Source organism: Bufo gargarizans, chromosome 2 (assembly GCF_014858855.1).
Source record: "Bufo gargarizans isolate SCDJY-AF-19 chromosome 2, ASM1485885v1, whole genome shotgun sequence".
Taxonomy (NCBI): Eukaryota; Metazoa; Chordata; class Amphibia; order Anura; family Bufonidae; genus Bufo; species Bufo gargarizans.
The window spans coordinates 570526489-570548682 of record NC_058081.1 but is presented as its reverse complement, the minus strand read 5'-3'; the positions used below and the strand labels follow the sequence as shown (position 1 = coordinate 570548682).

Genomic DNA, 22194 nt, shown 5'->3' with positions numbered 1-22194 from the left:
AGGATTAGCTAGCCGGGGTCTCTTTGCCCCGATTCAATACGAAGAGTGGTGGCAGCAAATTAATTAGATTTCCATTTCACGATTGTATCATGTATGGGCACACCAACCAATCTTAAATGTCTACTGTGCTCACAGACCTGTATGGCAACTGTGGCATAGTACGACGGGATTGGCGGGTGGTTGTCACAGAAACCTTTTATAAATGCTTTTACAACGATTGTGACATGGATTTTCAAAGTAAGTACACAAGCCTCATCGTGTCTAAAAGATCTATTTAATAATGCATGCAATTTGTATTTTTTATATCTGGGATGAATTCTCTTTAAGTGCCAACCTTGCAAAAAATGTTTGCGTTTTATTCTCACATGTAAAGTGTATCATAGCTATCGTGGTCGGTAAGTGGCCTATGACCTTTCATGCTTAGATCATTTTCAGCCCATGCCTGCCTTAAAGCATCCACTAATGTCAACATGCCCTCTAACCGCAATCGTGAACATTGTCTAAATGTACTGTACATAACATTCATACATGAATCCAGCTCAGCTCATAGGAAAGAAGGAATGACGCACATGTTGACACATCTTCCAAGCAGCACATAACAGGAGACTGTGGAGATCGGCAGGGGAAGAATAGAGAAGCTTTGCTAAGGTAAGCACGGCATATTAGAAGCTTACAATTTTGCTATTGAACCATAGAAACCTTGAGAAAACCCTGCTGATGTTGCGTTGGTATTGAGCAGAGGGTGAAAAAATTGTGTGTATAAAATCCTGCTTTTCTATATCTCTTACCAACAAATTGATTTTATATTTAAAATACAGACTATGGTATACCCTTGCGATCTGAACTGAAATTTACCTAATCAGAAATGCTGGATCCTATATGCATCCATTTTCACTGTTTAGGACTATAGGCATGGAAATGTTGTCACTATGCAATGAAATCTGCAACAGTCTCCCCAACTATCACACATCAATTATAGTACTGGAATCCTCACATGGGGTAGATTATGGATCCTTTGCTTTGAGTCTCCTCTGGCTTAAATACTCTACATTAAATAATATATCAATTATATTAGAAAATATTTTATGGTCAATTCAAGATACCAGACAAGGTCAACGGTGCCTGTGGAGGTCATTAAACTTCCTATGTGCCTCTACTGTGTGTCCCTAGGGATTTGCTTTTGTGTTTTTGCTTCATAACTTATGCAAGACCAGTAGATGAGAGGGGAGAAACAGAAACATTATATGGCAAATGTTATCACTAGACCAATGAGAATACAGTGAAAACGTTCTTAGTTATAGATCTATACATTTATATCATAATGAAAAATTTGTCGTAAAGAAAAGTATCTGCAAATATTTTGCAACAAAAAATTATATCAGGGGGTAGTATTACGGTACACCTTTCTTTCTCTTAGAATTGAATTAATATGCATTTCTATAATGCTCTTTATGGCAGCTCTGGTGCTCTCCGCAAGGGGAAACAGCAAAAGCCGAGATCTATGTCAAAGGTCTCTCACCCAAACAACCAAATGCCCTCCTCTGCACACGTGAGGGGGGGAAAAAAACCTGTGACACCTATCTGCAGATGGTTCCCTCTTTTACTTTTTTAGAAGGCTCCGGGTTTGGCTGATATACAGTACTTCGGTTGCAAGGTCTGCGAAAAAGTCAGACAATGACTATAGGGTAGATACCTTCAGTGGCTGACACCACAGAGATAGCTTCTTTTTTTTTCCTTGGAATTCAGCTAAACTGCATTTCTAAAATACAGAAATTATTTTAGCATGTGCTGGATTAAAGTATATTAGTCTCACACCCATCATTTATACAGTACACATTTATAATGAAATAACCCAAAAAGTGATCACTCCATCAACAAATGCTTTGCCCTGTGTTGAACCTCATTGTCTTACAGGAAAACTTCTCCGAAAGACAACCTCTTTGACAAAATCACTCTTTATCCAGACCTGCCAGCTTTCCTGAGGCAGATATTCAGGTCCACCATATATTATACATACTGGCCAACTTCTTTGAGAACACCACCGACTACAAAAACACTTTGCAGTGCAATTTTGGTGGACTCAAAGAGATTTCACTGTAGAGTTAGAGCTAGGAAACGGTAGCCATCTTGATCCCTGTGCAGTGGGAAAGGACGATCCCATAAGAGTGTGGAGATCTTAATTTGTCACCTATATATAGCGGACTCCGTTGCTATGATAACGCTGTGAAATATTAGGGATGTGGCTTAGCAAACATTAGACCCAAATAATTATTCACTAGGGAGTCTGAAGGGATCCCCAATGATTATTATAATGAGAAAGTTGCCACTGGGGCTTTCCTTTAAGTGAAATGGCATGACTATTATAGCATGAACAATAATAACACCATATATTACATTCATTAGTATTTAAAGTACCAGTAGTTTGTATGTTTTAATTTATTTAAGGCTTTGTTCACATCTGTATTGGAGCTCACATTCATAATCGAGGCCACGAAGATGTGCCAGATCCAATAGATGACTTATAATGGGGTCTGTTGGGGTTCTGTCAAGGTTTACGTCATTTTGACATCAAGAACAGCACTGCAAACTGTATCATTACCACTGAAAGAGACTGAACAACCCAAAAAGGCTCCAACCTGATAGCCAAATGTAAAAGGTTTGTTATTTACATGTTATATACAAACTCTGCCCATATCGGGCAATGATCTACCCTGGAATATATAGTGCACTACTGTAAATTCAATGAGGTAGCTTTCCAAGCATTTATTTTTTATTTTGCCCTGTCGGTGGTCCCACATATGTTATAATGGTTAAAAGTGTTAATAATACAAGATGTAAAAAGAGATAGCTAGACTTTTCACTACATGTGAATACATGTGTAGGTCTAGACATTCATCCACAGCTGCATAGCACAATTATTCATGTACAATATTTAATGATGGTCTGCAACTCTTTTAAAAGCAAACTATCATTGTAGTCAGGCTGCTCAGAGGGTCAGAGGATGAGACCCTTCGTTCAAGGAGTTTTCCAGGAATATTAACTAAATCAAGGGCTTCTATGTGGATGCATCCTCAAGTCGGAAGAAAACAAGCCGGGACTGGGAGATGGAGGAACGGGAGACATCATGTAGGAAGGGGTGGTGGAGAAGCGGGTACCCTTAATAGTTAATAGTCACAGAAAACCCCTTTAATGTTGTAGAGGAAAAATTACTTTCACTCTTTGCATGACATTGTCACTGAATTCGTAATCTTCTGGTCAGATGACATTCTTCATCTTCAATTATTAAAGGGTTTCTACCACCAGATTTGGTCCTATTTAGCTGACTGACACTAGCGATGTGCTAGTGTCAGCAGTCCATAACAGTCTTCTTACTTATCATCTGTCTGCTGCCGTTCACCTTAAAAACGTACTTTTATAGATATGCTAATGAGCCCCTAGGTGCTATGTGGGCGTCATTAGCACCTAGAGGGCTCCGTCCACTAACCATTTCAGCCGCCCATCGCGTTCCTCCAGCCCGCCCCGCTCCTGTTGTTTGACGTGAAACTCAGTATCTCGTACCAATTCCCGCGCCTGCGCCGTGCGCTTCTGTATTTAACCTGTCTAGACCAATATTGTCCTTGATTGTTCCACCTTTATGCTCTCAAAGTTCCATGTCCCCTCTTGCCAAACTACTTGACACATTGCTTCCTCTTCTTGTGACTCAGATGTCTGCTTCAGTGTTGTGTCCTATTCTCCACCAACGGTAGCTTTTCTAAAATACAAAGTAGCTCTCCAAGCACATCCTGGTGAGCATGTAGTTGTACATCAGAGCCAATCTGAACAGGCTGAGCTGGAGTTTAAGGGCCCATTCAGACGGCCATATGAACGGGTCCGCACCCATTCCACAATTTTGCAGAACGGGTGCAGACCCATTCATTTCAGCGGGGCCGCAAAAGACGTGGACAGCACACCGTGTGCTGTCCGCATCCGTGGTTTAGTTCCGCGAATCCGCTGAAAGGATACAGCATGTCCTATTCTTGCCTGCGATCGCAGACAAGAATAGGCATTTTTTATTAGGTTGCGGCCATGTGCAGTCCGCAAATTGCGTAACACACTTGGCCAGTATCCATGTTTTGCGGAACCGCAGAACACTCTGGCCGTCTGAATGAGGCCTAAAGAATGGGAATGGAACAGAACAGCAGCCTAAGCTTATACAGAGAGGTAGGTTTCAGACTACCTTGTCATAACTGTAACAGATCAAATACCCATACGTATGGATATTTTAACTACCCAGGGTGACAACTATCTGGGATAACCGTTTTCTCCATTGACTGGGAAGTTAAAGTGGCCCTGGAACAAAGAATTAGCAGTGGCGCTTGTTGTAGGAGGGTCTCAAGTGACAGAAGGTGTTATACCTTAGTGCAGCACAAAATATCGCCCCAGTAGAACCAAATACCAAAATGCATGGCCAGTCCACCTCTGGTCTTCTCAGTTTAGACAGTTGGCACACCTCAGCAAACCATTCCAACACCATAGGTTTGGATGCAAACCATACAAGACAGTGTACTCTCCACAGAAATCAGTGTACATTTCCAACACAGGTTACAAAACAAATCCTAGGACGTCTGGCCACTAACTGCACAGTAGTTCTCTATAACTACCAGGACCCAAGTCTCCTACTCAGTTCCCTTAAATACAAGTCCCAATTCATACCATACATCTGGTCAGAGATCATGCTGTGGCTCCCCCAGGCCTTAGCACTGCCTGTGTCTTCCCCAGACTGGGAACTCTTTTGAAAGAGCTCAGCCCACATTTACCTGAGCAATTAGGTTGGCTGCTAATTAAACCTAATTAGCAGCCTAGTTTCCTGATGAACAGACGGAAACCCCAATTTTCACAGAATTCTTTCTGTCACCCAACTTTCCATAGGTGAGACACACCATTTTAGGCCTCTTTCACGCTTGCGTTGTCCGGATCCGGCGTGTACTCCACTTGCCGGAATTACACGCCGGATCTGGAAAAACGCAAGTGTACTGAAAGCATTTGAAGACGGATCCGTCTTCAAAATGCTTTCAGTGTTACTATGGCACCCAGGACGCTATTAAAGTCCTGGTTGCCATAGTAGGAGCGGGGGAGCGGTATACTTACAGTCCGCGCGGCTCCCGGGGCGCTCCAGAGTGACATCAGAGCGCCCCATGCGCATGGATGACGTGCCATGCGATTACATCATCCATGCGCGTGGGGCGCCCTGACGTCACTCTGGAGCGCACCGGGAGCCGCACGGACTGTAAGTATGCTGCTCCCCCGCTCCCCACTACACTTTACCATGGCTGCCAGGACTTTAGTGTCCCGGCAGCCATGGTCACCACTCTAAAAAAGCTAAACGTCGGATCCGGCAATGCGCCGAAACGACGTTTAGCTTAAGGCCGGATCCGGATCAATGCCTTTCAATGGGCATTCATTCCGGATCCGGCCTTGCGGCAAGTCTTCAGGATTTTTGGCCGGAGCAAAAAGCGCAGCATGCTGCGGTATTTTCTCCGGCAAAAAAACGTTCCGTTCCGGAACTGAAGACATCCTGATGCATCCTGAACGGATTTCACTCCATTCAGAATGCATGGGGATAAACCTGATCAGGATTCTTCCAGCATAGAGCCCCGACGACGGAACTCTATGCCGGAAGACAAGAACGCAGGTGTGAAAGAGCCCTCAGTCGCACCTATATGCCTCTCTGGCAGCTCCACTGCCACAATAAATATATTATTTTACAGACCTGTTGGCAGTGATAAAATGGGAATCCTCCACTTCTACTTCAAGATATCATTCTATATAACTTCATGTGAGCAGGAACACTATGGGGAGAATGTATCATGAGGGGAATATCTGAAGCCAGTTTTGCTTGAGTCTGTGTTGGCATACTTTATGCCACATTTATCAAATGTCACATGTTGTTTGATAAACTTGTCTCATCCTTAAACCTAACACTTCTGTCTAGAAAAGCTTCTCCAGTTTTCATAGAAACTTTTTTGCAACTTTTTAAAAACATCTCAGTGATAAATCTGGAGTGAAACTTATTAGGCTACTTTCACACTAGCGTTTTTGCTGGATCCGGCAGGGTTCAGCAAAAACGCTTCTGTTACTGATAGTACAACCGCCTGCATCTGTTATGAACGGATCCGGTTGTATTATCTTTAACATTGCCAAGACAGATCCGTCATGAATCCTATTGAAAGTCAATGGAAGACGGATCCGTTTTCTATTGTGTCAGATTGTGTCAGAGAAAACGGATCTGTCCCCATTGACTTGCATGGTGGGTCATGACGGATCCATCTTGCTTCGCATCCCATGACGGAAAGAAAACCGCAGCATCCTGCGGTTTGCTCTCCGGTATGGGAAGACAACCAAACAGAACGGAATGCATTTTGGAGCACGCTGTTCTGTTCAGTTACGTTTTGTCCTCATTGACAATGAATGGGGACAAAACGTAAGCTTTTTTTTTCCGGTATTGAGACCCTATGACGGCTCTCAATACCGGAAAATAGAAACCCTAGTGTGAAAGTAGCCTTAACATAGCTAGTCATGCCCACTTTCCTACCCATATTTCAAAACTGGAGTGAGTGGTGTAAAAATGCAAAAAGTCGCTAAATGTTTGAGCAAGTGAGCCCAAAAAGTCACAAAAGCCCCAGAGACTTTTTGAAGCCAGGATTCTGGAGTGAAGGAATAATAAATCAGGGTCAATGACTATATGCACTAGCTGGGATAGTTTAAGGCTTTGCAATTGAATGGACTTAAGATCTGCAAAAATGCTGTCCCATGCAGTCAGAGAAGGTGTCACTTGAACATTTTTGTACAATATTTTGTACAGTAACCAGTATATTTAAAAAAAAAAAAACTCCATGACCCATTTCTAGTTACTGTTAGCTTCTTAGTACCAATATCTCCAAGATGATTCTTGGCAATGTAATCTGTAGTTAAACTATTGTTCAATAAAGACACAAGGATAACAGCTCCATCCAAGGTGATCCTAATATTAACCACTTGGACTTAATGGTATTCTATGTATCCAGTCTACGATAATCTCTGGTTATGCTATATCAAGGTCTCAGCCATGAAGTGAAATGATGATACACCATGATGGCCTGCAGATATGAAGGTGACGTCAAGCTATAGAGAGAGTGAGTCTTCCTTCTACACATAACTAAGTCAATTTTCTGCTTATTTTTCTTGAGCTTGAGCCACCATTCCCCAATAGTATGATATCTAAAGGGTAATGTCCATATGTAGCACCACACATGATCTCTTCAGCTGCAATCTGTCCATTTCGCATGCAACAAGATGCTTATAGTTCAATGATTTGCACATATTTATAGCAGGAAATACACAGAAATGAAGATATTCATGAAAACCTAAGAAGTAATTTTGATAATTTTTGAATATGATGTGATCTCAGGGTATAAAATACGGTATTTTTTGCAGAGCAATTCTATAAGAGGCTTCAGATGGTGGTGAGCATGACCTCTAGTTATCCCTTGATTTAAGGCTGGAGAGTCACCTTTCCAGCATCTTCACGCTCATATTAGAAAGTACACTTACTGTTCTGCTTAAGCCATTGCAAAATTTGCCCTCAACTGACTCCAAGGTCTAAGACTTCCCATACATTTTATCACAGGGCAGGTGATTACAGCAATGGAAATGTTATCATTTCTACTAACAGCACATCCCACCCTTCCTCCAGAATCTACCATCTTCATTCAGCAACGGTATATAAAAATAACCGTCATGACAAGCACACGTAACAGTCTCCATGAGGTATCCCCAAGGTGATTTCTACAATACATGCATATTCCAATAGCACTGACAGCCTATTTGTTCACTAATTATTTAATAATTGTGTACTGTTCTTATACATAAGAAGTGTATTCCTCCCAGAGTTTATAAGGAAAGAGTCATTTTATTCCCTTTAGCCCCTTGAGAATGATGGACCCTCCTCGTGAAGGGAAACCTTGTTGCTGGGCTAAAGGGGAGTGTTCTTGTGAGGTGCTGATGTGTTGATGATGGGAAATTTATATGAGATGTCATCACTGCTGGAGGTTAAAGCACTGGAACGATATATGTCAATGATACCTTTTTTCATATCTGATCATTACATCAGAAAAGGTAATGTAACAAGGTCCGTACTGCAGAGAATCTGCTATATACTGCAGATCACTAGAGTAAGGCAATGTTCCACAGTATAATGCAGTTCCCTAGAGCAGAATCCCATATATAATGCAGATCTATACAGCAAAGGAACTAATACATTATTTACACAACTAACCCTATATAATCCTGGAAGGCATAAAAAGCCTGCCATAAAACCATCCAGTCTTATTACATCACCTAATAAAGTCAAATAAACATTGCATTAAACATTTTTTAGGACAGTATACATATAGATACGCCACCTGATATAGAAAAAGGTTTACTGAAGTCTGCATAAGAAGGTTGTTTGAAACAGTTATGGCAGCAAGGGTGTCCTACCATCATGATGTAAATGTCATAAACTGTGCGGTAAGCATGTCACAAGGAATGTCCTCATAAGGATGCCTCAACAATCCAGCACCTTAAATTCAATGCAGATCAGAAGCCTTATTGATCCCAATATAGAAGCATCTATGTAACCTTCAAAGAACAGAATCTTCACATTATGGATGTGAACCTTTATGTGACACCATAGAACCTCCATATGACAGCGTAAAACCCTCATATGACATAACAGCTCCTTCCCATCATCGAAGACCTAGACATCACTGAAGAGAACCGTTACATCATAGGACAGACCCCAACTAGAATACATCCCACTGTAGAAAAGTAACACTAAAGTCCTACAGGAAAAATCTAATAACACATTAATCACATAAAACCAGAAGGTCTTCTTCTTCAAGGAAGACTAAGGGTTAGCATGCCCTTACTTCTGCCCAGCACTTGGTAGAGATTATTCCACATGAGACCCTCTCAAGATTTATCTACCTGAGGTTTCCCTACAATGACTAAATCTTGCAGCAAGTTAGCTTTCCAACCTAGGGATTATTCTTCATCTCAGCTCATCTTCAAATCCCAAGAAAACACTTTACCCTCTTTCGGAGACAAATCTCCTTTCACATATTTAGCATCTTGGAGAACAGAAACACAATCATTTAATCCAGTGACATTTGCAGAAAAATAACATAAGTCTCAAGCAGTAAGAAATATAAGGCCCACCTGTCTGTCCTTTGCCAAGTGTTTTCTCCAACCGGTAGGGTCCAACATACTGGGCATGTTGCTGCTGCTGCTGGTAAGGGTGAATTCCACCTGCCTCCTTTCCACCGGACATGGTTCCTGAATTTGTCCCCCTTTATTTTACAAGGCCTGTCCTTTTCTCCCAGGCTAGAACAAAAGAACAGGGGGAGAGAGATAAACAGTGCAGTGGTTGTCTTCTCCCCGTTCCCTGCCTCTCTTCTTCTAGGATCCCCTTGTATTTATTTTTCCTTGTAATTTTTTTACTATGGGCTTTTCCTTTTTTTTTCTTTTTTTTTTGTTAATGGGGGGGTAGAAGGGGGAAATTGATCTGTGCTCCTCTTTGCTGATGCATCCAAGGGGGAGGGGGAGTGGGGAGAGAGAGGAAGGGGGAGGGTGGAGGGGATGCTACACTCCTGGTACCAGCATCATCAGGAGGAACGCAGCCCTGGGTACTGCTGGATGCAGATCAGATCTTGATGCTGCTGCTGTTTTTGCTGATGTATTCAGGCCCCCTCCTTACAGGCTTTTCTTCAGTAATCTCGCTCTCTCTCTTTGCTGCAATGTGCAGTCTGCTCTCTCTTTCTCTCTCTCTCTCTCTCCTTACATCAGCATCCGGGGATTCAGTGACAGCTACAATTAGTTTAACCCTTCCTTAGCCTGCCTCTCCTGTGCTCCCCACCCCACCTCCTCCCACATGCACACACTTACTCCCTGCAGCCTGCTGGGGTGGCACCAGCTGTAGTCACACACACAGAGACAGTACAGTGAAAGGGAATGGCAGCTTGGAGGAGGGGCGAAGACCTCTCAAATTAGTTTAGGTTATTAGCCATTCACAATCTGAAACCAGCTGGGAGTTGTGACTCACTAAACGCAAGTAAAAGATGGGAACGGCTAGCAAATGTGTAGCAGAAAAATACAGGAGGAGATTATGAGGATAGAGAGATGGCAGGGCATGTATTATTCAGAGAAGACCTTTGGATGCTTGGGTTGGAGCATGTCCTCGTTCCCTTCTCAATCTAGTTCATCATGTATGATTTATTTGGAATGGAGACTGATGACATTAATTACTTTACTTAGCCTCAGGTAACAGACTAAACATACCATTGTGGAGAAAGGAGGTAATCTAATAACGTAGCATTGCACAGCAACCCATGTGATTATCAGCTTTACAAATAATCTGTCCAAACAGGCGCACAATGACAGGGAAAATCAGTGCTCATCTCTTCCTCATGTTCATATAAAGGGCCATAAAACTCTCGTAGCTTTATATACTGAAATGACATACAAGTTTCCTCGCTGTGACGGCCCTATGGTAGATAAGGGATAGTCTGCATGGGTGTGGGATGTCGCAACAATTTTACCCCAGCAACATGCAAGAAAACTGTCCTGAACTGAACTGATATGTCCTGTCCTGATCTAAACGTATGGCGCTATGCATGAAGTTTGTTCTACCCGTATCAAGGAATATTGCCATTGTGATGTTGCTCTGTTCCGCTATAGAGCTGATAACTGATTGTTTTTAGTCAATGTCCCATAAGTGCACAGTCACATCTGTCATGGTATCATGGAGCACAATTCACATTCACACAACAGTTTAAAAAAAAACGGACGTTAAAGAAACGGCCATGTGAATAGGTCCATAGACCTCAATGGTTCTGAAAATGGCCGTGTGACGGCCATTTAAAAAAAAAAAAAGGCTGCACATGGACATTTTTTACTGTCGTGTGAATGGTCCCCTAAGGCTAGATCAATAATATTAAAACCCTGAAATATCCATTTATTTGCGATGTGTATATGATCCCGTATACTGAATATCTGCATATAGTGCAGCCAGTGTACTGTGTCATGCGCCACCTGTTCAAGGGGTGACTAGGGGCCCACTTGGTTCAGGGGCCCACAAGGCAGTTTACTTGCTCCCATGTGGGTCAGTCCGAGTCTGGTTGACTCACATTGTGAAGGACAATTTGTTGTGTTTTATTGTTGCATCATGCTGTCCATTTCTATGTCTGTCCGTGTATCAGATTCAGCAACACTTGCAGCTGGCAACGTGTGGCATTCATTGCTTATTCAGACAAAAAATGTCTCCAGTTCTGTCTATTAAAAACTGATGATTTTCTGTGTTTGAACAGTATGCAACGTCCCACTTATGTGTGTACAAGGGAACATTTTAAATTTATATATCTGTAGTGAATGCATTTCTGAATGTATTGTAATTCCTAATACCAGGCTGGCAGTGTTATTCATCTAGTCGCCCCTAGGTGGTGCTGGCATCACTTATATATAACTTGGGGTGTGCTAATAGAGGAGTTAGTTGAGAGGAGTTAGTTGAGAGTGAGTTGAGAGAGGAGACGGGAAGTAAGTGTATGGAGGAGCAGAACAGGCTCAGTCCACAATGTACCTGCCTTTTCACCCTCTGGGCCCTGATCAATCCTAGAGAGGACAAAGTATTTACAGCATCACAGCACAGACAAGTAAGTCTATGTCTGAATATAGAGAAAGTCTAGTGGAGATTAGAGCTAAGATTAGCCAATGGACTTCACAAGCACCTGTGACTGGGAGAGACTTAAAAGTACCTGGATGATTAAAGGCGCCTAATTGTCCTTTACCACATGCCTCTATGGACATAGTGGACCTGAACATCTTCAGGAGAGCATCCTGCATAAATAATGTAGCAGAGAGTTTGCCTGCCACGAGGGAGAATGCCCTTATTGGATTGCTTAACATAAAGTAAGAGGTTATTTATATTCAGTACCTGAGTGCTCGCAAGCGTACCTAGTGTAAACCTATATCAGCAACAATCTATTTCTTCACTGTTAGAACAACTGCCTTAGGAAAACTCCTTAACTGACAACTGCCCAGCTTGATAAGATGATTACAACATATATATATTTTTTTTTTCTTTAATTAGTATATCAAAACATTACAAAATAGAAAAACAGAATACAGTTCCCCCCCCCAACCCCCCCCCCTCCCCCCCTGCTTGTGGTGCGTCCAAAATAGAACCCCTATAAATAAAACAGTTTGACCTCAACTAATCAATCCTCCAACCTACCCATATCTTAATCCACTGATCCTCAGCTTCCCTCTGTTTGTACAAAATTTTCTCATAATTTTTTACCTTAACAATTAAGTTTATCCATGTATTTATATCTGGAGTGAATCGAGCAAACCAGATCCGACTGACCAAGACTCTAGTCAACATCAATATTCTGCTCAGGAAGATCTTTTGATACTTGTGATTATTTAATTTGGAAAGATCATTAAGCACAAATACTTGTGGTTCAAAAGGGATTCGAACATTTAGTTTATACATAATACGATTATTAATATTATTCCAGTAGTTTATAAGTTCTGGACAAGTCCATATCATATGAAGAAAGTCCGCTCCTACAGAGTCGCATTTAGGGCAGTTAGACGTGTCTCTTAATCCACATTTATTCATCCATAAGGGAGTGATATATAATCTATGGCAAATATAAAATTGTATTAGAACATGGTTGAAGTTCTGGGATAGTGAAACTAAGTTCCCAAAAATATTCTCCCACCCTTCTATTTGTAAGTTCGGACAATCCACCTCCCACGCTTTTTGTCCTGGTGACTGTGTATCACTAAACCGTGCCTTAAGTAGTAACTTATATATATTTGATATTTTTATTCTAGACAGTGTACCCCCTACCCAATCATTCAAAAAAGATGAATTATCTATATCCAACACCCGTTTATCATCCAAACTGGATAATACTGAGCGCAATTGAAAATACCTAAACCATGAAAGGTTTCTTATATTATGTGTCATCTCTATAAATGGTTTAATTTCTCTATCTTTAACTACCTGTGAGATATACAGAATTTTATTCTTCTGCCAAAATGTGTCAGCTGCAATATCATCTAGCCTTTGTAAATATAAATTATGCCAGAGGGGCGTAAATGTAAATGAACCCTTAACCTTCAACCATGTCCTAATTGTAGCCCACACTTTCAGGAGTAGTTTTATAGTCTCTCTGTAGCCTCGCTCATAACTCTTCAATAGACCAGATTCCAACAAGGTAAAAATGTTATTGTGGGCATAGCTAGTTACCAACTTCCCCAGCAATGCACTGTTCTCTGATTCATAGCACCTCAATAGCTGGGCTGCAATAAAGTACCCTTTAAAGTAAGGGAGATTTAGACCCCCACACCCCACTGGTTTGTACAAATATTCCAGCTTTATTCGAACTCGCTTTCTTCCCCATATTAAATCATTAATTATTCTTTCCATAAGTTTAAAATATTTATCTTGTATCCAAATAGGTGTATTCCTGAGCACGTAAAGAAATTGTGGTAGTATCACCATTTTAACTAGTGAGACTCGGTCAGCTCTAGATAGAGGAAGTCTCAGCCAGATCCCTATTTTAGCTCTAGTCTTTACCATTATGGGGATCAAATTAAGTTGTACAAAATTTTCAACCCGAGGCGATATAGTCAAACCCAAGTATTGAAAAGTATCAACAATGTCCAACTGTGTCACAAGAGCCTCTTTCTGTGGCAGGGGGTCTATTAGCATCAAGCTGGTCTTGGCCCAGTTTATAAGAAGACCAGACACCTCACCAAATGTTTTAACCATTTGAATAATCCTAGGGAGAGTAATTTCCGTATGGTCTATAAAAAACAAAACATCATCCGCATATAAGGAGATACGGTCTTGTATTCCTAACGTACCAAATCCCCTAACCTGATCATCCTGCCTGATGGCCATCGCAAGGGGTTCGATATAAATATCGAATAACAAGGGGGATAATGGGCAGCCCTGCCGCGTGCCTCTATTTAAATCAATACTACTACTGAGGATTCCATTAAGACTCAATTTTGCCCTTGGAGATCTATACAGTAACCTAAGAGTACGTATAAACTTTTCCCCAAAGCCCATCCTTGCGAGAACCTTCCAGAGGAAGCGCCACTCCACCCTGTCAAAGGCCTTGGAGGCATCCAATGACAGGATGGAGCGAGTGGTCCCCCCAGGGGCCTGAATATTAGAAAAAAGCCGATGCAAATTATGATGTGTGCCCTTGTTCTGAATAAAGCCACTCTGATCCGGATGAACAATAGAGGAAATGACCCTAGAAAGCCTTGTAGCCAGGACCCTCGCAAGAAGCTTTACATCTGCATTAAGCAGTGAGATTGGTCTATAAGATTCTAAATCTAAAGGGTCCTTGCCTTTTTTTGGAATTAATATTATTATAGCCTCCATCATTGAATCTGGCAGCTTCCCATCCTTCATTGATTCAGCAAAGACCTCCAGCAGTCTTGGAAGAATACAATCCCTATATTTACTATAAAATTCATATGGAAGCCCATCTGAACCAGGAGTGGAGTTAGCTGAGCATAATTTAATAGCTCCCTCAAGTTCCTGAATTGAGACCTCTAGTTCAAGTGCTCTCTTTTGCGTCTCAGTAATAGTTGGAAAGATGATCCTGTCAAGATACAAATCTATCTTATCATCTGTGATGTTAGAGTCGGCTTTATACAGATCAAGGAAATAATCAACAAAGGCTTTCTCCACCGGGCCCTGTCTAGTGACCATCCTACCATCAGTCATTCGAACCTTATCTATATGTTTTTTGGATTGTTGACTTGAAATTACTCTGGACAAGAATTTACCGGGTCGCCCTGACTCGGTAAAATATTTTTGCCCTTTAAAGAAAAGGTTCTGTTGGGCCTTATCCAATAAAAACTTAGAATATATTTGTGTGGCTCTTTGCATATTTTCCCTGTTCTCCTCCGTCTTGTTCATGTGAAAGAATTCTGTCGCCAGTGCTACACGTTCTTCTAGATTTTTCTGTTTTTTCCCATACTCCCTTCTAAGGTTCGCGATGTTACTAACCATCAATCCCCTCATATACGCCTTAAAGGTATCCCATACCACTTGAATTTTTGCTGAGCCATAATTATTATCCCAGAATCGGCCAATTTCATTTTGAATTATTTCATGTGTCTTTATGACTGATAGCCAATAAGGATTTAGTCTAAAAGGAGGTTTTGGTGTATATCTTTCCTGAGATAAACAAAGTTCAAGTAATAACGGTGAGTGATCCGATATTGACCTCGTTTCATATTTCATTCGCTTTACCAATTTCACATGTTTACTACCTATCAATGCAAGATCTATTCTGGACATCGATTTACCTGCTTTACTAAAACATGAAAAAGCCCTTTTCCCCTGTCCCAGATATTCCCAAGCATCTTCAAATCCAGCCTCCAGGCAAAACCGTGCCAGGGGAGACCCCTGGACCGGACTGTCACTCCTGACACTCGTAGAGACCCTATCCCGTACAGGATCAATGACACAGTTAAAGTCGCCAATAATCAGTGTTGGACACTCTGGCCATTTATCCATAAATAGTACCAGAGAGTTAAGGACCGAAAAGGAAAATGGCGGTGGAATATAGACAAAGGCCAAAATACATATCTTCCCCCTTAACCTACAATATAAAAAAATAAATCTCCCCTGTTGGTCGACAGAGGATGCCTCACAAACAAAATCAATAAGTCTATGTATCAAAACAGTAACACCTCTCGAGTAGTTAGAGAAGGTAGAATGATAAGTATGCGCAGCCCATCCCCTGTCGACCACCCTAGAGGTCTCCTCAGTGAGGTGGGTCTCTAGCAGGCATACTATTGCTGGTAAATGGACCTGAGTCAAATCAAAAACCGCTTGTCTCTTTCCTCTATCCCCCAAACCACATATATTCCAAGCAATAATTCTAGTCAACATTATCAACAACGGTTAGATGGAAAAAGAGGAACGAAGAAAAGAAAAAAAAAAAAAAGGAAAATCACACCTATTTTGACGCACCACAGCCCGTTCCCCCCCCCCCCACCCCCCTCGTACAGGCAATCCACCACATATTGTAGTAGATTTCTTTCCTATGACCATCCCTCCCGCACTCCCCCCCACTCAGCCACCCCCATTAGGAAGCGAAGAGAAATACATTTAGGGGTATAAGCCCCTTATAACAAATATTATTCCCGCCAGGTCATAAATCAATTAAATCATCGATTATTTCGATCAAGCCAATCCGCGGCTTCTTCCGAGGTGTCAAAAAAAAGAATTTTATCATTGAAAATAATCCGCAGTTTTGCTGGGAATATGAGAGAATATTTAATATCCCTTTCTCTTAGCTTCTTTTTAACAGCCATGAATGTGCGTCTCTTTTCTTGTATATCTTTTGAGAAATCTGGAAAAAAGGCCAAACTATTCCCATTATATAGAACCGGTGAGCATTCCCTCGCCCTTCTTAAGAGGATGTCTTTATCCCCTGTAGTCAATAACTTAACAAGGAATGTCCGAGGTGGTCTCCCTGGAATTGGTTTTCCCCCTGGGACCCGATGAGCTCTTTCGATCATAAAAAGGGAAGAAAACGAATCTTTCCCAAAATTCTCAAGGATTAACTTCTGTATGAATTGGGTTGGGTTTTTTTCTTCCACACCCTCTGGAATCCCTATTATTCTCACGTTATATCTTCGTGACCTATCCTCAAGGTCCGCCACCTTTTTCTTCAGAAGGTTATATTCTAATTTAAATGTGGAGACTTCAGTATTTATTTTTTTGGATTGATTCTGTATCAGGGCAACGGAACTCTCAAGGTTGTTAACTCTGTCTCGCATTTTTGACAAATCGTCTTTTATTAGTCCCACATCAGCTTGGATAAACCCAATTTGGGTTGTAACCGCCTGTATTAGATCCCCATTCTGTTTAACCGCTAGGAGTATTTCTTCTAGCGGAGAGGAGTTGTCATTAGGGATAACTTCCCCCATTATACCGTCTTCTTCTTCGGGGTATCTAAAGGCTTTTTGTGGTTCTAACTCAGTCATCTCTGAGTCGTAATTTTTTTTTGTGACAGGTTCCTTTTGTCCGCCCCTCGTATTAACCCTCGGAGACCTCAGGAACTGGTCTATTTTTGTTGTTTCAACAGTTTTGGACCGCCTCTTTTTCTCCTTGTGTATATGTATCGCTTCTTCTTCACTTTCCCTCTTTCCTTCTCTTCTCCTTTTTTTTTTTCCCTCTCCCTTCTTGGTTGTTCTTCTTTTCTTTTCCTCTTTTCCCCTTTTCTTTCCTTTTTTTTTTTTTTTTTTTGTTCCCTCTTCTTTATGCTCTTTCTCCCCTTCTTTTCTTTTTCCTCTCTTTTTCCACTTTTTCCGTTTTATACTTTATACTTTATAGTTTACTCCTTTTATATTCATAACCACAATCAGAGTAAGGTTAATACGGTTGATCCCAGCAGTGTAGAGGAAGAGGGGAGGATAGTGGACAAAATCTAGAGGCACAGGGAGGGATTCAAATATATCATGGGGATCATACAAACCCCCTGAAGAGTCCTCCAGCAGCCTGTCGATCTCCACTCAGGATTAGTTACAGTCAACAATCTCGTGGAGGTTAGTCACAACGACATCAAGAAGGAGAGGGAACACTTCGGGGGAAACTGGAGGCACAAGGAGAGGGTCAAGTACAGTGACACGAGGAGAGAGAAGGGAGAATCGGCGGCAGTCCTGAGTATAATTCATCAACCTGTCTCGCAGACCATCGAGTAGGGGAAGCACAGGAGGGCTACTCACAATGACACCGGGAGGAGAGCAACGGATCAACAAAGACTGAAGACGAACTCCACTGACAAACTCCACAGACTTCGCATGCAGAGCTGACCACGGCGGCACGGTGAGGAGAAGAGGAGGAGAGGAGGAGAAAGGATCGGCAGGAACGACAGGATCGGCAGAAGTTAAGAACAGGCCCTCACGTCCGGGCTCAGCGGTCGGGGCCGTAGCGCTTATCTCACGGTCGTAGAGAGGATGCGAACAAAAATCAGCACGAGGACGCCAGGAGGTTCAGGGCAGCAGGACAGCTGAGCCGCGGGGAGGCGGAGAGCGCAACGTACTCTACGTCATCACGTCATCACGTAACAGTGCATGATGATTACAACATATTTGATATTTAAACTATTATCTTGTTCTGTACTAATGGACTGCACTGACTACCTGAAGACAATTGATTTAAGTAAATGTTTAATTGTTTTACTACAACCGACTCCTCGTCTCCTCCACCAACAAACCTTCGAACCTAACAGTGCTGGCCTCACGAACACAGGGGTCCAGCCATCAAAGCACCCTAAGCATAGACATTACCATCAAGGGAACCTCACCTTCCATCTGGCTGGTGTTCCCTGCAATAGAGAGTGCCCCGGAGGATTTAGCGCTGTCTTCCTTATCACTGCACGCCGGCCCAGGGAAGGCTCTGCTAAACATGAGTGCCAAAAACTACTACTACCCCCATCGGCCCACCGTAGCCTCACGTGTTGTCCCTGCAGACCTGGTCGCTGCAAGTATGGTCTCCTAGTGCATTAAAGGGGTCATCCAAGAGTGACCTCCCAGAGTGGCCTCCATACGGTGGAGATCATACTTACAGTATATGGTTCCCGCAGCTGAGTTCAGTGTGTAACGCTCCCACGCCGGCTCTTCCTCTTCCTTCATCATCCGTCAATAAAATGAAAAGTGACTGCTGCAGCCAATCACAGGCCACCGTGATGACCTGCTCCCCTTGCATCAGATGACCAGTTGTTGTGACACAAGAGGAGCAGGTCATCACTGCGGCCAGTGATTGGCTGCAGCTGTCACGTGTCCCCCCCCCATCAACGGATGTTGAACTCAGCACGGCAGAAAGAGGAAGAGCCGGCCTGGCAGCGTTAGACACTGAACTCAGTGGCAGGGAGCATGATCTCTGCCACAAACTCTTTTAAGTTTGTCCATTATTTCCATTCATATACCATCTGTATGTCATCTGTTTTTCACGTAAGTGAAAACAAACTGAAAAATGCACACCCAGCATCTCCTAGCAACCATCAGTGAAAAATGGACCACTGATGGCTTCCATTTGTTGTCAGTTTATTTTCACTGACCCATTGACTTGAATTGTCAGTCTGGGGTGAAAAATGGACAAAGATGGTGCATGTTGCAATTTTTCCTGAATGGACCAATTGATGGTCAGTGAAAAAAAAACTAACATGTAAATTGACCCATTGACATTAATGGGTCAGTGTTTAGTCCAGGTACTATCAGTTTTACACTTCGTCTGAATAAGCACTAAGGCATAATTTTTAAAGGTATCTGTTATTTCCTATTGTTGGTGGGGCACTAAGGCGGCACTCTTAATGTGTAGTGGGCACACAGTATTTTTGGGGGCACTATCTGGAACTATTGTATTCAGGAGCACATGCAGCGGGTCCCCATGGGACCCAATGTGGAGGATGGGAGTTGCAGTGCGAACGGGAGTTATAGCGGTCACAGTGTCTTACCTCAGGCCGTCACACCCTGGGGTCCATTGCAGTGAAAGTGATGGTGTAAACTGTAGTGTGGTGCGGTATAATGACGAGACAGGTTTTGGCATAACAGATCCACGGTACTTTACTGAAGGGTCTCTGTCACAGGATGTCGGCAACACGTGTCCTTCCCCTTGCGCCGCCGAAGTCCTGTTCCTCTCCGGCGGCTGCAGGAGGCGCCCTCCGCGCAGAGCAGGGAGCCGCTCGGCGTCTCCGCTGCCGTGGCAACGGAGGCCGGAGAGCGCCCGGACGCACGCTCCTTCTATGTGCGGCCGGCGTCCTCTGTTGCCAGGATACCTGTGTGGGCTGAGCGCCGAGCCGGACACTAGGCACTCAGCTATCAGGTCATGTGGAGCTGGCCACGTCACATGACCTTAGCCCTTAAGTATATAAGCAGTGATATTGTTTTTATAGGCTCTTGATACTCTGCTCCATTGCTCTTGTATTTGACCGACGGCTAGTTATTTGACCACGCTCCTGCTTCTCCCTTGTACTCTGACGCGACCTCCAGGTTTGACCTCCGGCTTGTTATTGGTATTGTCTTTGCATCTCCCTCGTAGTTTGATGTGACCTCTCGTTGTGACCTTTGCTAGTTTGTTGACCCTTCTCGACTGCTGTACGCTCCTGTCGCTGCACGCCACCCGTTGCTTGTCTCTGCTTTTCTCTGTCCCTCCCGCACTTACTCAAGTTAGGGATCGCCGCCCAGTTGCTCTCCATCACCTAGGATGGGTAAGTGCAAGTAGGCAGGGACAGGGGCGTGGGTGGCAGATTAGTGGGTGCATGCTCTCTCTCTCCTTCTGGTGCGGCATGACAAAATTACAGGCCCTTACATTCACTATGGACCCTCTGCAAAGCCTTACCGACCACGTGCAGAGTCTGGCGCAAATAGTTCAGGAGCTTGGGGAAAGATTACAGGCCCAGGAATCTGCTCGGACCTTCGCACTTGCACTTTCGCTTGCGTCCCCACTCATCAGGTTCCGACTCACAGAGGGTAGGGATAGTTATTTCCCTCAGGAGTGGCCATTCTCCTTGTCCCCGGACTCTCCTTGTCTTCGATCCGTTGAGGCATTTTTCCAGGCGCTGGGGGTTCTGTACGACGAACCCGATAGAGCTTCTGTAGCCGAGTCCCATCTAAAGTCCCTCATTCAGGGTGACAGACCAGTTGAGGACTGCTGTACCCAGTTCCATAAGTGCTGCAGTACCCTCTGGCTGGAACGAACCAGTGCTCAAAAGTCAGTTCAGGTCAGGCCTCGCAGAGAATCTCAAGGATATGCTTGTGGGTTACCCCTGTCCAGAAACCTTAGAAGAGACCATGACCTTAGCCAAAAGATTGGACAGACGTGTCAGGGAGAGACAGCGAGAATATCTTTTCTTTCCCCAGGGACGCTCCAGACCTGAACCCGCATCTGTGGTACCTAGCCAGGAGTCTCACTTGGACGAGCTTATGCAGCTGGGTATGACTCAAAGAGAACGACGCCGACTACAGGGTGCCTGTTTCTACTGTGGAGACTCAGAAGATTGGGTTCGTCAATGTCCAAAGATCCCTCCCTCAAGAAGACCACCCAAGTTTGAGGGATCCAAAAGCAAGGTACTCCCGAAGGTGGTAAGAGCGGGGAGCCCTCCAGGTTTGACCTCTGGCTTGTTATTGGTATTGTCTTTGCATCTCCCTCGTAGTTTGACGTGACCTCTAGTTGTGACATTTGCTAGTTTGTTGATCCTTCTCGACTGCTGTACACTCCTGTCGCCACCCGCCGCCCGTTGCCTGTCTCTGCTTTTCTCTGTCCCTCCCGCACTTACTCAAGTTAGGGATCGCCGCTAAGTTGCGCTCCGTCGCCTAGGACTGGTAAGTGCAAGTAGGCAGGGACAGGGGCGTGGGTGGCAGACTAGTGGGTGCATGCTCTCCCTTTCTCCTTCCGGGGCGGTGTGACAGTCTCCTTTAACTAAGCTAAAGCAAAACGCATGTTGGGGTGTCCTGCGGAGGTGCCTTTTTCTAGGTTTGTATACTGTGCAATATTGGGTTAGTGTGGATGTACCACAGTGTGGTTTTATCTTTTTATATTTACCTTTATATTCGTTAATACTTGATATGTGATCATGGTTCTGCACCTCCATGTGGTTTTGGATATTGATACCATATATGAGTTTTTTAACCATATCTTATTCAGTAAAGATGAGTTTTCCTAATGAATGTTGGAAGCAGTGTGCCAGTGTTTGCTAGTTAATGAAAGTGATGGAGTAAACTGAAATATAGTGCAGTGTAATGACGAGACAGGTTTTGTTATAACAGATCCACAGTACATGCAGGCAGGTTGTATATGGAGGCTAGTGCAGCGACTGGCCGCAGGGGCACACATGAGTGTGGGTGGCCGGTTCGGGTGAAGTAGTCGTACTCACAGTTTCCTTAAGCTCTCTGCACCGGAGTGCAGTGATGGGAAGGGGGCACCGGTTCTTCCCTTCTGGGCACACTCTAGGTTCTGGGGTTCTCCTGCCTGATGGCAGTTGAGGTGTCCTTGATGTTGATTTTTACAGTGCGAAGCAGGGTCACGGTTGTCGTAGCACCAACATCTGATGGTGCAAATGCAGTGTGGTATAATGATGAGACAGATGTTGGTAT

General features: G+C 43.4%; 1 protein-coding gene across 1 annotated transcript in view; it reads right to left on the bottom strand.

The window, feature by feature from the left end:
- The window catches only part of BRSK1 (BR serine/threonine kinase 1), a 343661-nt gene extending 334333 nt beyond the window's left edge, over positions 1-9328 (bottom strand). The window contains exon 1 of the mRNA XM_044278206.1: positions 9217-9328. Within this exon, the coding sequence (XP_044134141.1) occupies positions 9217-9328 (112 nt within the window). The remainder of the gene's footprint in view (positions 1-9216) is intronic.
- Positions 9329-22194: the final 12866 nt, after the last annotated feature.